We start from the raw sequence: 17,354 nt of genomic DNA on the forward strand, positions 1-17,354 counted from the left end.
GACAATTTTACTCTGAGCCACGCTACATGCTCCATGCTACATGCTACATGCTAAACGGTTTCAGGGCTTATACACGAGTGCTAATTGCTACATGCTAATTGTATGGCTAACAGCAAGCTCAGTCTACGGCCTGCAGTACGCCTAGGGCAGTGCGTAGAAAGACACTCTGTGCACTGTGGTGCATCAATTAGGCCTCGTGGCATTTAATAATTACTTGTATCGGTACTCGGCAAGTAGCTAAAGGTTAGTACTCGTACTTGTACTCGTCCTCGACACAAGAGGCATCGATTCATCCTTAATTCAAGTCCTTTTTTTAAAAATTGAAAACGGTACAGAAACAACACATTAATTGTTAAGTCTGAGAAACTTTTCGACGTTCTACGGCTCAGCAAAAACAGCGTTTTGTTGCCATCAGCATTTTTTCTTTGCATCTCTGAGTTTTCCATTCCGTTTAGAAATATAGTGAGATATAGCTGTGTTGCAGCAATTTTTATTTCTTTTTGTATTGCACAACTTCGGCAGCCTTTATTATTGCTGCCGAGAGTCTCTGCTCTCTTGGAAAAGACCACAGGCATCCAAATGGAAACCTTTTTTTAAATGAAATGAAAATATTCACTGTCGATACTTCATCGTCTCTCTTTGAATTAAAATAAAAGAAAAAAATATTTGGATATCCCATAAAAATGTTTTGGGGGGATTGAAGAAATTCCAGAATCATCAGTTAAAGTGACCTCAATATTTGATTGTTTAATAAGGTTAGAAAGTGGAAAAAGAATTACAGCTGCATCTGTTCAGGCAAATGGAGTTAAACTGGCTTTGGTTCTTTATCTCCTTCAGTGTGACTGATGTGACCACAGTAATTGCTCTCCGGTGTGAACCCCGAGAGCAGCGCTGCTCACACAGAGTATTGAGCTGTGAGTCAACTTTTTTGGCAGCCCTCCAACGCGAGACGGGTGCAGGGAAACGCAGGTAAATGAATCCCAGGTGTGCTCAGAGAAGACGCCGTCAGTAAAACCCAAGCAGTCGTGTCGCCGGCGTAACGATCAGCGACTCATCCCTGTAGCCTCGCTGCTTTATCGTGGATTTTATGGTGCTGAAAAACAGTTGTTGAGGAGCTTTAAGGCCCCATTTCCAAGTGAAAAATAAAAACTTTCATCGCATTTTGGTTGTCTGTTTAGACGACTTTGATGCTCGGAACTACTGAAAACACAACTATATGAAAATGTCCTCCAAGGTGGAACTTTTTGAAAATGGTCAGTGCATGTGCGCCACGGCCGTAGTAAATAGTTCTTCTGCATATGTGTGAGTAGATGGACAATAAGAACAATGTTTGCCTCCAGAGTGTCATGACTCCCAGTCCACATTCTCCTTGGGACGTTTTATAGTTGAGAGTAGTGGTGGCCAAATGAAGCCTCATGAAGCTTCATGAACCACTTTCTTTATTTTCTCACTCCAAATTACAAAAACAATGAACAGCGCCAACTTGTGGTCTGGCATGCTCAATATATTGTTTTCAGCTTTTCGGCCATTTCCACATTAACAGATAACGTTTTCATATATTCATGTAAAGGAGAATCTTTTCTGAAACAAAAATGCAAAGAAGTGAAATTTTTCACTTGAAATATTGTCATGTAAACGAGGCCTAATTCTGTGTCTTGGTAACAGCTGTTTGTCTCAACAGTTACTATTTCGTTAAACTCATGTTGAATTGAGAAACGCCTAATAACTCTCAGTCGTCCAGACAGCAGGAAAAAAATGTCCGGCTGAACAAAACATCAGTTCGCCTGCATGATGGTATTTTATCTCAGCTGTTTAGTTGCTACTCCTTCATAACTTTGTGCCTTTACCAGGAGTTACGCCGAGTTTTGTATTACAGCTTGAAACTCACGTTCACCTTTAAAAACAACCGATTAGACTGACCCAGCAGATTTAGTGTTTAACTTCTGTTTTCATTTGAAACGTTGTGGTGTAAACAGGGCCCAATTCTCTGTCCCGCTATCAGCTGACTTTTAGAATCAGTCAAGGCTTTTGTCTCAACACTTATTATTTCTTTAAACTTTTGTATAATTGATAAATGCCTAATTAATCCCAAACTATCTCAAGCTCAATATGTCCGCCTTGACAAAACATTTGAAATCGTCATGTATTCGAGGCCTAACTTAAAGTTCGGTGTAATTTTGATCTAAATCGTCTCTTTTCCGCAAAGATGGTCTGGTTCAAAACTTTTGTTTTCTGTTTAACTCAAAAATGTTTTAAGGGTTTAACAAGTCAACCCTTTGATTGCGGCTTAATGCATGTTTGTTACTCTTCTCATCTCTCACTTTAATCTGCAATTACGATTGTCTTTCCACGTCTAATGGATGCATTTAAATAATTCACTCTCTGAAGTAGCGTCCCCATTTAAGCTCGGTGACATTCCAATGACTCATGATCTTCAAACCAAAGGAAAGGTTCAGTCATACTTCAGCGTTTACCAGCAGCATGTGGCTCTCGTGTCCTTTTGAGGTGTGGATATATGACATTATTGTCCTCATTCCATATGTCCGCCTGACCTTTTGCTGTGGCGCTTCCATCCGTCACCGTAGAGCGTCGCTCCCAAAATAATATGGTCACCAAAATATACTCGTAAACAGAAAACAAACAAACAAGACTTTCCTGGGCGACTAAGATGTGTGATGCAGTTAAAGAAGAATGGAGAGCTTTTTTTTCACGTCATTGTACTACAGAGAAACCTCAGTAATGAAACCAACCCGAAGACTCCGCGTGTCGTTTTGGTTATGAGTGACGAGTGAGAAGAAGACAAATCTGAGTAATTAACGTCTGAGATAGAGTGATGTAAGGAGGTGCAACGATGAGACTGGTGAGAGAGAAGCTTAATTAGCTGCTAAAGCTGCTGTCAGTGTTGATATTATCATTTATTAATGCAGTGATCCTCAATCAGTCAAAAATGATCCTCCGATCATCTGCAAGTTCAAAGAGCTGGTATTTGGAGGGTTTTGTCTTTACACGTCTTTTTAGGAGATTACATCCTCTTTTTTTTTTGGTCTCCTGCTGCTCATTTTGCATCCAATTGAAATGCCTCTGCAGTCATTTTACACCTCTTTCGTCACCATCTTTTCATCTTGTCAAGCTCATTCTGGATCCATTCAGTCTGCTGTGCCTCTTTATTGTTCACGTTTTAGTTTGATTTCTATATCTTTCAGGGTAATCCCCCAACTTAACGTTGCCATTTTCTTATCTTGTAGTGCTGATTTAGAAGACAATTTTCTGCGGTTCGGAGATGCTTCTTTCTCATTTTCCATTTCTTTGATCGCCTTTCGGATGATTTTGAGTATATTTGTGGTGGTTTTATGTCGTTTTCTCAACATGAAATTTGACATTTCATCTATTTGTAGATTTTAATTCTTTACTGTTTCTTCATCACATTGCTTATATTTGAGCCTCTTTGATCCTCAGATGTATCCAATTTTGGATACATCTGAGGCTGTTTTATATCTCCACTTGTTCACTTTGTGTTTTCTGATCCTTTTTTTTTGTGGTGTGATATTTTCTGTAGTCATTTCCTGTTCTCATTCTGCATCCCTTTGTTGTTGTAGTCTTGCATCTTTTCAAGCTGGCCAGATGTGTTATGTTGTTTTCCAAATCTTCCTGGTGAATTTACATCCTTCTTTGTAACAATTTCCAGTCATGTCGTTCTCATTTTGCATCCCTCTAAGATTGTTTTGGTTACTAGATGGTTTTCGGTTGCCATGTACCCCACTCCTAACACGCTAAACGTACTTTTCTGTTTATCTTTTTTTTTTCTACATTTAAAAGTTTCGATCCATTTCTCGGTCGACGTGTTGTGTCTTGTTGTAGTATCGCATCAGTTAATCGTTATTTGTTCATCATTGTGTGGCACCTTTTTTGGATCCCTTCACGCTCATTGGATTTTAGCCTTGTTTTTCAGTTCAGTTTGAATCCTTGATGTTGGCTTAGCATTTTTTTAACAGTCATAGTTCATTATATTTTTTATAAGTGTGTGTTTGTCTATTATGCATCCCATTACAGATGTCTATTTATATTACTTTGTTTCTGTACAGAGTTTGCATGTTCTCCCCATGCTTGCGTGGGGTTCAACGGGACCTCGGTCTAAAAAAAAAACATGCTTTTTGAAGTGACTACATTACTGTCAGTTTCTAACTTTGCCCCGTGACAATCTATGAGGAGAATAGACTCACTACAGGTTAGGTAAGACTCATATTATCCACTTGAGTACAAATACAGATACTAAGATTACTTCTAGGAAGAAGGAAGTCCTGCATCAACCGCGTTACTCAAAACCTAGACTGCTTTTAGGGACCCTTGAACCCTTTTTGGGGGCGTTGCTTGTAAATGAACCCACACACATATGCAGACCTGCATGAAATATACAGTAACTTCTGTTTGTAAAACTCTGTTTCTATGATGTATCCAACTATTTCAACATAATTAACAACAATTAATCATGGTAACTCTGTGTCTTGCTTTTTCTTCATTCATAGGTAAGGCTGTATGTTCGTTTCACATCTTTTCAGATTTGCTTTGTACCGAGTTGGGTGTTTTATATCTAAGTTTTAGTTTTTGCATGATATCTCTACACATTTTGTCTCGGAATAGTATTCTAGTATTCTTGTTTTAGGTTTCTTTCTTTTTTTCTACTTCATTCTGACGGTATGTTTTGCCTCCCCTCTGAACCTTTAACCCATAGAATTTCCCAGGTTTACACAGTCAAATAAAAAATAAAAAATCCTTCCTTCACTTTCAAAATACAATGCAAGCACACAGGTTGCAGACACTAAATAAATGGGTCACTCTCAACAAAGGAAAACCCACAGTGCAGTGGCACATCTGCATCGTAAACTCTCCAAATAAATCCCACAGATCCTCCTTCAGTTTACTGATGCCGGTTCACTAATGACTCGGATTTGCCTCATGGACAGGTAATGAGGCCATCCATAATTTAAGTCCTTTGGCAATAAAAGAACCAGTGAGACAGATGGCAATTAAAGTGGGAGGGTTATGTTGTTGTTTAGCTGATCTGTATTAATAGAGAAAAGGGGCACAAATAGATCCGTTGGGGTTGGATGTCCTTCCTGTATGAGTAAACATGTGTGATACACTGTTTAGTTTTAATGTCCAAATGAATCAAGCTGTATTTTTTGTTCAGAAGTGAAAAGGGAAAGCAGTGACATTGGCCCAAATGTGAGTTGCCTGTTCTGAGAAATATATATATCATTCACTTTCATCCTGCAGTCAATCATTTTAATGGTAAACAACTTGCAAATCTACAAAATCCCTTTATTAATTGCCCATGTGAAAATACTGAATGTATGTCCCAGCAATAAGCTATCTGACAGCTTTTGCACAGAAATAATTGACGATGTCAAGACTGTTCAAGAGGATCTTCATTTATTTTGCGCCATTTAGAAACAAGCTAAAGATAGTAAACTCAAAATAAAATGTAGTATGATTAATGTAAGGATGTCTTCATAGACTATTTTTTACACAATTGCACTATAGTCAAGGAAATTTTTCGTTTGACATTAAAACTAAAATATGTATATTATTGTTATTTTCCATCTACTCATGAACTATTTACTACGGCCATGATGGTTTTTCAAAATGTATTTGAGCATTATCGAAAAGTTCCAATATAACCCCTTAGACCTCAACTCTCTGAAAGTCTCTGCTGCTTCTCCAATGCTGCTGCAGGTTTTATGTTGATGTTGGAGAGGTAACGAACTGCACAGGAGAAGCACTGCTGAGCTCTGGACACTGATGAGGAGAGTCATCCAACCCCCCAGTGAGGAATGCACTTTCGAACTTTTCCAAAGTCTTTAGGCTGTTATCTTCAACTCGGTCACCACACTGAACTTGCACGGTGTCCAGTACCTTGAAGAACTCCGCCCTGGAGTGATCCACGTCTTCCATGTTGCACATCGATGGAGTCAATGCAAATTTATAGAGCCATCCAATGCTGCAGGTTTCTCGAAGTGCGAGGCATCTCTTCTCATTTCTTTTTTTTCCTGAAGAGAAGACCTCTCACAGTCTACTGTCGCCTGCATACCAACACACAGTCTGGCTTTGCTTTTGCAGAGAAAGACTGGGACGTTAAAGCTTTTAGTTTTAGAAAAGAGGCAACACCTGTTCACTGCATTTATCAATGGATACACCTTTTTTTTTTTTTTTTTTAGATTCTCAGGATTGTAATTGAATGAGTCAACGGGCTCCGACTACACCCAATATATTTTAGGGACTAAATACCTGATTATGCTCGTAAACTAGTCTGAATTAAGATTGCCATTTTGCCAACAGACAAAGTATTCACAAGGAACATCCCTCGTTCAAAGTGGTTGTTATTAATCTCTTGATTAACCATTTAAAAGGCCTTTTTGGTGAGACGTTGAATCAGGAAGCCTTTAACTCCGGGCTGTCCAATGCACGACCAGAAGTGGACAACAGAGTCCAATCTGGCCCACAAGATGAAATTTTCCAGATGTGAGAATACATGACATTCACTGCAATATATTTACTTGACCACCAGGGGCACACCGTGGTATAGCTTATCTTCTCTCCACTTTAGTGTGCATTATGTAATGAGTCAGTTCAGGGGATGGAACAGGACACAAATGTAGAAATGTGTCGCCATTAAAGACAAGTTATAGATTTTGTTATTCCAGCCACATGTGACCAAATGTTTTATCCACACTAGCTCAGTTCCATTTTATTTATATCGCATCAAATACAACAAAGTCATTTCGAAGAACTTTTCGAGAGAAAACCCCACAATGTCACACTTTTTCATTACACACTAATGTTAAACTACAGACAGAATGTTAGTGACATGTAATAGTGACACATGGTAAGTGAAAAAGGAAAGAAGCTCAGTGTCGGTCCTCCAGCAGTCTAAACCTATAGCAGCTTCACTACAAAATGAACCAGCCCTGACTGTAAGCTTTATTAAATAGAAAAGTCTTGACGAACATTAAAAGTAGAGACAGTGTCAGCCTCCTTAACTGAAACTGTGAGCTGCTTCTACATGAGAGGAGCTTGATACATGAAAGCTCTGCCTCCCGTTCTACTTGTAGAAAACCTAGGAACCTCCAGTAAGCAGCACTCTCTTAAAATCCACTGTGATCTGAAAAAGTTGTCATGATTGAAAAAGTTTTTTTTCTGGTTTTGTTTTTGCAGGGAAATATTGCAATTTTCAAATTTCTATCTGAATCTATTCTTGATATTTCATTTATTCATTTATCTTAGAAATTTCCAGAAACACAACATTTCCTTCTGTGTACACTGGTGCGTCTTTATACCAAAGACAATAAACTCCCATCCAGAAGCCTGTGATTGTGTCTGGAGCGGTTTCTGTGTGACACCTTGCCTATTGATGTGATTTGTGCACAATATAACCGACAGATATCATTGATTGCCACACTGTGTTCCTGTTTAATAGCGCAAGCGTCGATCCTACGAACACGAGACTTGGCATCTTCTGAAAGGAGGAAACAGAAATGATATGATAGCTGAGTTCAGACCACAGGCTAATATTACAGGCTAATGTCGTTTTTTATATGCATCAAGCTCCACATCGTGTCATAAAACCTCACTCCTGCATGTACTTGAGAAAATACATTATGCTTTCAAATATATATTAAATACTGAATGTTTCATGAGCTATAAGCTAATGTTGGACTGTGTCACTGTGATTTCACTGCACATCAGTATGGTCGGCTGCATGGTCTTCCTCTCGGTCTTGTTATCCTCCTGGCCATCAATTCATTTGGACTTGGATAAATATTGACATATTTATTTCATCCAACAGATTGGATTGTGGTTTGGTTAGTTGATCTCAACATACCAACACCTTTTAAAGTAAAAGTTGTCACGTGGATAAAGTCTAATAATGAAGTTTCTGAGCAGGAGCTGCCAGAAGAAATCCGGAAACATATGGATCCTTTTTCATGTCCTTTCATTTGTTTATTAAATCATTAAAGAGAAGCTTATTCTGTTGTATATTTGTACACATAAATAAACACTTAAAAAGTCTTATTTGTAATAACTTTGGGCTGAGATTAAAAATAAAAGCTCCAGACGTTGTGGGATATTACGTTTTAAAGACTGTATTTTTCACAATTTTCGTGACAGCCGGGAAGAAAAACACATAAAAGGTCTTGAATTGTTGATCTTTCATCATTTTCATTACATTGTTATTAAGCTTTACTCTGTTCTAAAGTTGATTTGAATGCATTTTTTTATTCGTTTTTTTTATTGATTTATTGCCTGTTTACTATTTCTTTATTGATTAGTTAATTTGCAACAATAGCTTAGTTCAGAAATTCTATTTGTCTGTGTTTTCCAGAAGATATCGTGTTCTGAGCTTGTTTTTGTTATCCTTGTTTAGTGAAACAAGCGATTGATTTCATCTGGAGTGCTTCATTTGAACATGTCCGGTTTGGAAATACATTAGCGGAGAAAAAAAGTATTTTGTTCAAGCTGTATCCCACTTTTTTAGTGTACAATCTATATTTTGGACGAAGGCAAACGTTATGAAACAGATTAGGTTTATTCACGCTTTAGTTTGTAAACTTGAAAAGCGGCCAGAGAAGAAGCATGGAGAGAAACACAGATATACAGTCGATGTACAACTAATGAAAGAGGAAAAGGATAATAAACAACAACTGACAAATGCACAGGAAAATCATGTTGAGCTGCTTCTCGCCTTTTGTAGATGTTTGGGATGCAGATGAGCACTAATTGCTGAACCTGATGGTTGCCGGCACGTCACCTGTCACTATTCTGCAATGTCCAATCACTAGCGTAGTCTGGTAACTTGAACAGTGTAAACCTCCCGTCAATTAACAAAAAACATTGACTTGCTTTGTACTTATTGTCCATTTTTCCCTCGCCCACAGCTGCACACGGACATGGACCACGGAGACAGCGGGGTGAAGTACACTCTGTCAGGAGAAGGAGCCGGGGCCATCTTCACCATTGATGAAATTACAGGAGATATACATGCACTGGTGGGACTCGACAGGTCAGTATACACAGCCTGAAGTGAATCTCTTCTGGAGAGACCACTGGTATCAGATGCACGGATGCATCAGCTTTGGGAACAAAGGTAGTAACTGTAACACCATTACTTTTGTCAAGAAGGTGCTAGTGGCTGATGAATTCGTAATGGTGCCACGATTATTGAAGCTTCAGTGAGCATGCCGTTACTTATTTCCATTTATGAAAACGACTACAGTGCTGCTATAGTCTCTCAACGTGCTCAGTGATCAGTTATCATCAACCGGTCGTTTCACTCTTGGATGGTCTCGTTATTAACTCTGTCCTCATGAGAGCAATACGAAAGATGCCACGCTGGAAGTCACGTTAAGTATTAGCCTGTATTCACATTGTATTTTGAAATCAACAGTCAGCCTCCAGCCATTGCATCTGTTACACTTGTACTTTTAAACTATAGATTATTCCTGCAGTTGCTCTGCTTTCTCTCCGTAGAGTTTGCAAATAGGGATACTCCGATACTGATGCCATTATTCTCTTCCTCCTCCGTTCATAAACATAAATGCCACAGTGGCTGAGGCACTGTTCATGTTTCATGTTTATGATGTGTTAGCGTTTGCAGAATCGCTTTTCATGGTGAAATCTGCACACAGCAAACTTCATGTTGTGACTTTAAGTTTATTACATTTGTTGGGATTTATGGGGGGGTTGGAAACATCCTGGGGTCTTTGGCCTCTTCCCTGCTGTTTTATGGCCTGTTCCTTGTCCCCGGTGTTTCTCCTCAGTCACAGAAAACTGCTCGGAGGAGTTCAATGGACTCTTCAGCCCAACACATTTGTGTTGTACAGTGCGGCTGTAAATAAGTTTGTATATGCTTGTGTATATATTTCTGTGTTTCACACCTCAAATGTCTTCTCTGGGATATTAAAGTTCCTCTTGATGTGGTCTTAAGCTGTTTCAGGATCATAGAAAGCTCCTAAAAAAGTCTAGTTTGGTCTGTTACTGGTTTTATCTTTACAAACAAAGGATTAATGAGTGCAACGTTTTGCTTTAATTTCAGATTTTCTGCTCGCTTGATTAACTTGATGGACTTTGAGCCTGTTCTTCTCCTTTTGAAAAGTTTTTCAAGTTCAGTATCAAGAACTTCCTGTTTTTGTTTTTCGCAGGGAAGATAAGTCCTACTACACCCTGAGGGCCCAAGCTGTCGACATTCACACAGGCGTCCCACTGGAGCCGGAGTCAGAGTTCATCATCAAGGTACAGGACATCAACGACAACGAGCCGCGCTTCCCCGATGGACCGTACAGTGCCAGCGTCCCAGAGATGTCCCCAACAGGTGAAACTTTCTACACGCTGAGACTCATTCCAAAAAAATAATTACTATTCCATGAATTTAGTAGTGCCCGTCAAAAACATTGACCTTTTACCAGAATTCTCAGGAATAGCAGACACAACACAACATAGAGACCCGAGCTGAGATATCGGTGATGCTGACATAATAGATGGCAAATTAGCATTAGCCTTAATGTCATGCTGTCAGGGTGGGTTTATAAAAACATGCATTATGCAACAGCTATAAGAGAAATTTCACTGTATTTTGCATCAGAAGGTTTCACTAAAATTGGCTTTATGTTGAGATTGTAGTCATTTTCAGTTGTAATTGTGTGTTTATTCTGAAAATATAGACATTTTCATCATGTGCACACTGCGTCTCAAGAAAGAAAAACTGTAAAGTTTAAATTTAAAGGCTTTTAAAGCATTATTTTTACCAGTCCAGCCCACTCAAGATGATATCAGGCTGTTTGTGGCCCCTGAACTAAAATGTGTTTGACATCCCTGACAATAAATAAAATAAATAATCAGAACTGATGAGTGTTTCGATCATGGATCAATGTCTTCAGCTTGTTGTGCAATAAAAAAAATTTTTTTAATATCCCACCTTTACTAACCTTGTCTTGAAAAGCATGTACGGTATTCAATTATTAATGTCAATCAATTAGACCATGCAAGGATCACAAAATAAAAGAATAAGAATAAAACTTGAAATCAGTTCAATCATCAAAACTTTATACATTATGAAATTGAATGATCGCCTCAAGATCTTCACCCAATCTTAACTTATCTCATTTACTGTGAGATAAAGAAAGTTCACCCTTGTCATTGCTGGTGTTTTGCCGACCTTTCTATCGAGGCATCGTGTCGAGGTTAAAAGAAGTAAGGAGCCTGTTTTGAGAAAAAATGAACTAATGGACATATACATATATTTGTGTTCAAATGTTGGGTATAAAAGTAAATTACAGATAAATGTTTGTACCACGTAGTTCTGAGTAAAACAGTCTAATTGGATAATGAATGAATGAACGAAGTGAAAGTAAACTGTCGCATAACAAACCAAAACATCAAACCAAGGTAAATTTAAGTTAAAGATATTAAAGATATTTTTTTATGTATTTCACAGTAATCTAAGAATCTCGGTGGGGCGTCAGGCTCTGATCATGATGGCTAAAGGCAGCACCTCCGGATATTTTTTTTCCTCCTTTGGGTATCAGCTAAAAAAGAAACACCAAAGGATGCTTCTATGAATACTTACAAGCCTGGTGCAAGACCATGGGGCGACTCCTAAAGTTTTCAAATCTTTCAGTCCCAATTGGCTGGTACACCATGAAATAATGCTTCTCTACTCTGTCCTCAATCCTGTGAGCATCATGTGAAGCTGAGTAGTTATAAGATGTAGATTCATGATCAAGCTGCAGCTTTTTGTCGTGTTATTTTGAGTTTAAAGGCTTGAATTACGCTTAGTCGTCAGAAGAGGGTGGAGTTTAAAGAAAATGTGATCAAGTGAAAATATTGTTACTTTAACGTAATAATATATAGACATCCAAAAATGCCTTGGTTCTGTTTACACAACAATGTTTTTCGGTGGAAAACGGAAAACTTTTGTTGTGTTTTGGGCGTCTGTTTACATGACAACAGAGCTCAGAGCCACTGGAAACGCAACTTTTTGAAAACCGCTCCCAAAGTGGAACGTTTTGAAAATACTCCGACTGGGGATTGGGATTACTATTCCAACAACACATCATCAGTAGGGTAAAACTAACCTGTCTCACGGCGGTCTAATCCCAGATTACGTTCCCTATACGTGGGTGAAAAATCCAACGCTTGGTGAATTCTGCTAGGAAGAGCCGATATTGAAGGATTAAAATGCGGCGTCACTATGATTGGGGGCAAATGCAACTTTTTGGAAAATCTCTGGCTCTGCCTCTGTGTCGACAGCAGAAACGCTGCTACTGCGCATCGTTGTTCTGCGCATGCACGAGTCCTAACAATATTTTTTTCAACGTGTCATCCATGAAAATGGACGTTCTCAAAACGTTGCCGTGTATATGGATATCATGTTCAAAATGTTGCTTTGTTTATGGACATTGGTTTCAAAACATTTGTGTAATTGGAGTCTAAGAGTAGTGAAGTACCTGGAGTAAAACCCTCATTCAGCAATGTGTAGTTCATCAGATACGATGAAACAGAACCTATTGAGATTAGAAGTAAATAAATCCTTGTGAACAGCACTAACTGTGACCGTGAACACATTTTTTTACATCAAGCAGGGAACCATTTGTGCAACACTGAGTGTAAATCAATGGAGAACATGATAAAGTGAATGTGAGTAGAAGCAGCAGATTTGTTTTCCTCTACTTGATCCTTGTGTCCAGTCATGTGGTTGACTGGCTTTGATGGATTGGTCACACAGTGTCAGGTGACTGAGCCTCACATCAATGTCTCTCCATCAGAGCAATGTACAATTTTAAAAAAACAACTTACCCAAGTAAACATAGTGTTGCAAACACAAACTATCCCTCCTGAACTTCAAACTGCTCCCACTGGACAGATGCTCTATCTGGCTGTAATGCCTTGGTTTAAGGCACCAATGGAAAAGGGGAAAAGGAATTTCCCCAAGGGGATTGGCGACGTTTGATTTAGTTAGTTCGGTATTAAATAAAGTTGACTTGACTTGATGGATCCTCGATGTTCTAAGGTTTTCATTAGTCCGGTTGGGAGTAATCAGAAAATAATTTACCTTGCTAGTCTAGTTAAGGGAACAGCCAGCGGTGAAGCCACACGCATAAAGGGAGCAACATCTTCTGAAATATGTGACCAAGTCCAGTCGGCATGATTTAAAATCACGAAAGTGTTTACGCTATGAAAAAGAGAGTTTTGTCAATTTGAAAGGTTCAATAGTACAAAGATTACTACCTTGAAACACTGGCTGGTCCTTCTTATCCCAAACCATCCATCTATTTGTCTACAAAATATATATCTGCAGGAAAGATGAATTATCCAGGCCAATAAACACAGGGGGAAACAATGTCTTCCTATCCAAGTCCAGAGAGAATGTTAGCTTCAGGACTGACTTTTCCTTTTCCTTACTCAGCAACGGAGAAACAAACCACACACAGCTGGCTTATGACTTGATTTACATGCCAGTATGTGCAGTGGAAGCAGAACATTTACCGGCACTTCATATCTCTTGCGTTGCATTTCAGCCTGCTCTAATCTGTAACTACTCACTATGTTGTCGGATCAATGGGCTCTCCGGTTTGTGGCAGAAGGAAAAAAATGACCTGCAATCCAAACACACTGTCATTCCCTAAGCCTGTTTCATTCTGTTGGTTGGCAAGTTTCACTTTGCAGTCTGCTTTGGCATGCTAACATGTAGCAGCGGCACCTGCGCTGGCGCCACCGCCGCGCACACTTCACTAAGCCATACTTAGTGGCCCATCTGTCTGCTAAATACCATTACTGAGAGGTAATTTAACAGTCAAGGTCTTTAGGCTTTAAGCTCTTAATGCTGCAGTTTGGGCCCAAAGTACTTTGTGAGAGCACAGGCCTGACTCGAGCAAATACAGAAATGGCACAGCAGATTAGCAAACTGCATGCATTCGTGCGATAACGCAGAGTTTTGAAAAAGATGCGTTTTTCCCCCTCGGTTTACAAGGGGTCTGAGTATTTTCAAAGGATTCCATTGTCAGAGTCGCCGAGCACCGTTTGCCAGGTAAATGGTTACCCAGAGCACAAAGAAAGTTTTCTGTTTTCACTTGTAAACGGGGCCTAAATCTAATTCAGCATCTTGGATTGCTAAGGTGTTTTGCAGGACATGTCAGCCCGAGCTTTTCTCACATTTATGAATGTCTTTTGTTACCATAATAGAAAGATATTATCATGATTGTCTTTGCACAGTTTTGGAAAATTATCTTAATTGTGTTTGTATCTTTATATTTTAAGCTACACATTTGCCTCAATGGTAATTATGTAGCATGGCCACAAATTCCGAAGCTCAGCAAGAAGATTAACGTGTCGCCGTTGATTAAAGATTCACGTCTGCCCCAACAAACTGAAAATAACTTTTCTGATATTGCAAATTTCTTAGATTCCTTTCTTTTTTCATGGTTTCGCTTCTCCAGGAACGTATGTGACCCAGGTGACTGCTACCGATGCAGATGACCCCACGTACGGCAACAGCGCCCGCATCGTCTACAGCATCTTACAAGGCCAGCCCTACTTCTCTGTGGACCCCAAGACCGGTGAGTTCACGCTGCAACTTTTCAACCAGGACATTCTTTCCCAACCGAGAATTATTCATACATTGGGATTAAAAGAGGAATGACTTTTTCATGAACCTACATCACACGCTCCCAGGTGCATTCACTCCCCATTAGGGAGCGTAAAATCCGCCCGGTCATGACTCAGCGAGGGGTTTGGTCCTGCTCTGCACCTGCATAATAAAAAAGCCCGACACATATTCACACACGGACGTTCAGTCCTTTGATAGACATCTCAGCTGACAGGTAATTACTCTGAGCACGGAGTGCCATGGTTAATTTTCACCCCGAGGAACAGAACACCTTCACCATCCCACCTCTGCGAATGGGGACTGGTAAGATTGAAAGTCTCGAAACAGCGTGTTGGGTTTTACCATGGGGGAAAAAAATGCAACCTGCCACAAGTTTGGGACTCTTCAGTGAGTACGGTAACTCTCTTCATGTTTTGTGACCATCAGGAGTAACTGAAACAACAAGAAAATCCATTTTGCTTTGTGTTGATATTTCTAAGTACAGGCTATTTTAAGGTGGTCACACATGAATTTGAGCCGTGGTTCATCGATAGGAATTCCTTTTAGGTACAGCATCATTCTGTACACGTAGATCAGAGTACTTAAGACATCAAATTTAAGTTAGGGCTCAGTTCGTCAATCATTAAATAGTTTTCAGCAGTGTTCAAGAGTCTATACAGGACCGAGTAAACGTCTTAGTTTATTACCATCCAATAAAGAACTTCTTAAACTTTGTGGCGAGCTGATAAACTTCCTCCAAGATGTAAGTTATTAACATTTTCCTTCTCAACTTCTGAAAGGCTTAGCTTCTCTGAGCTTCTCTATTTGGAGCGTTTACCTGTCCTAGACTGGTTTTGTTTGTAAGAAAGCTTGCAATGTATTCTCCATGTTTATCCTGCACAGTTTACAATGTTATCTAACTGTTTTCGGAAGCCAAGGACGGCTTTTGAAAGTGTCAGAACTCCTCATCGTATCATTAAGGGTCACCCAGCCAGCCTTCAAAGATTTACAAATAGAAATACTCTGAGACAGCTCTCAAAGACGCTCTCCATCAATCCAGCCAATTAGAAGTATCAGGTTTTAAACCTTTCTATACAACTTTGTTCATCAATGACAACATTTTCAAAATTCAAAGTTTACCGCTCAGACTTTAACGTTTTTGGCTTGCTTCCAAAAACTCTCTGCAGTTATTGGAATTCAACCCACCATGGTAAGAATAAAATAATTAAAAATCTCACATCAGAATGTATGTTGCTGATGGTTATGATTTTATTATAGTTGCAGAGACAATGTCAATGGTATCACACAAGTACACCATTTGGCTGATTTACAAACCTAAACATTGTGATTCCACAGACTTCTGTGGTCGAAGTTACGATTGGAATGATACAACCTCAAATGCTTGAGGTCTTGTACAACTCTTAGTGATGCTTGTCAAACATTTTCTCAGCCTGGTTTTCATTGTGACACGGTGCTGAAAGAGGCCACTTCCATCAGACGATACCATTGTGCTCGGCGTTTAGATAGATGGCACGTGTCGAAAGCAGCTTCCTCCACTTGCTTGCCATTTTCCATAGTGCATTCTGGTGTTATTTACTCCCAAAGTAAACAATAAACAGACTCCGGTTAGATGGACGTGGTCATCATAGACGCTGGCCTAGAAGCATAGGCTGGTCTGTAGCAACAACCGAATGCAATATCCCCACTTTAGTCATGATTTTATTCAAGCAAATACAACAGCTCTTTATATGAACACTTGATTCATCAGCTTACCCTGAGCTTCATGTGTGAGTTTTTAACAATATGTCTCTCTCTGTGTGTTTGCCCAATGACGATGTCTAGGGTTTATCCTGTCTTCACTCACAGTCAGGCTCAGATCACCTCGAGCACCCATGTGCTTCAATTGGGTAAAATAGTATAGAAAAGAGATGGATGAATAATCAAAGCGAAAGGAAGATGACCTGTATTTGTTTTTCATCCCAAGTTGCTAATGCTCTGGATCGGGGCTGTCAAACATATTTCAGTTCAGGGTCCACACACACCCAATTTCATTTCAAAGTAAAATAGCGCCATAATAAGCTTTAAATTTAAAGTTTTGTTTGTTGTGGTACAGAGTGTATGTGATGGAAATGTCTATATTTTCACAAAACCAAAGAATTTTTACTGAAAATGACTACAATCTCAACATAAAGCCAATTTTAATGAAACGTAAAATAAATAAAATAATTCTCCTGTAGCTGTTGCATTATGTACATTTTTACAAACCCACCCTGACTGAATGGCTTTAAGGCAAGTTTGATATGCAACTCGGCAGCTTTCTTTCATGGCAGCATCACTGATATTTTAGCTCAAATCTCAGTGTTTTGTTGTCTTTGCTACTTTTTAGAAATGTGTCAAAAACAAATTTATGTTTTCTTTTAAATTTTTTTTACATATTTGCTTGGTGGTTTGGCAGCCAGATTGGAGTCACTTGAGGGCCAGTTTTGGCCCATGGGCCTTATGTTCGACACCCCATCTATATAGGTTCACTGCCTCAAACAGAGAGTACCATAACAAAATATTCACTTCCAGAGTATCAGAGAGACCGTCAGGACGACACAACCCTTTTCTCTTTCATGCGCCCTGATGAATAGTCACTTTCTCATTGTGTTTCACTGCAGCAGCGCCAGGCAAGCAGAGGCCACCTGGAGAGAGATTCCCAACACGTTGTAGCAGT

The 17,354-nt window shown here is 39.4% G+C and overlaps 1 protein-coding gene across 1 annotated transcript in view; it reads left to right on the plus strand.

Annotated features, from left to right (window-relative positions):
* LOC308125861 (cadherin-12-like) overlaps positions 1-17,354 on the plus strand; it is a 90,875-nt gene that overhangs the window by 33,538 nt on the left and 39,983 nt on the right. The window contains exons 3-5 of the mRNA XM_080489882.1: positions 8,934-9,058; positions 10,197-10,366; positions 14,490-14,609. Of these exons, the coding sequence (XP_080346008.1) occupies positions 8,934-9,058; positions 10,197-10,366; positions 14,490-14,609 (415 nt within the window). The remainder of the gene's footprint in view (positions 1-8,933; positions 9,059-10,196; positions 10,367-14,489; positions 14,610-17,354) is intronic.

Source organism: Lipophrys pholis (genome assembly GCF_963383615.2).
Source record: "Lipophrys pholis genome assembly, chromosome: 1".
NCBI classification, from domain to species: domain Eukaryota; kingdom Metazoa; phylum Chordata; class Actinopteri; order Blenniiformes; family Blenniidae; genus Lipophrys; species Lipophrys pholis.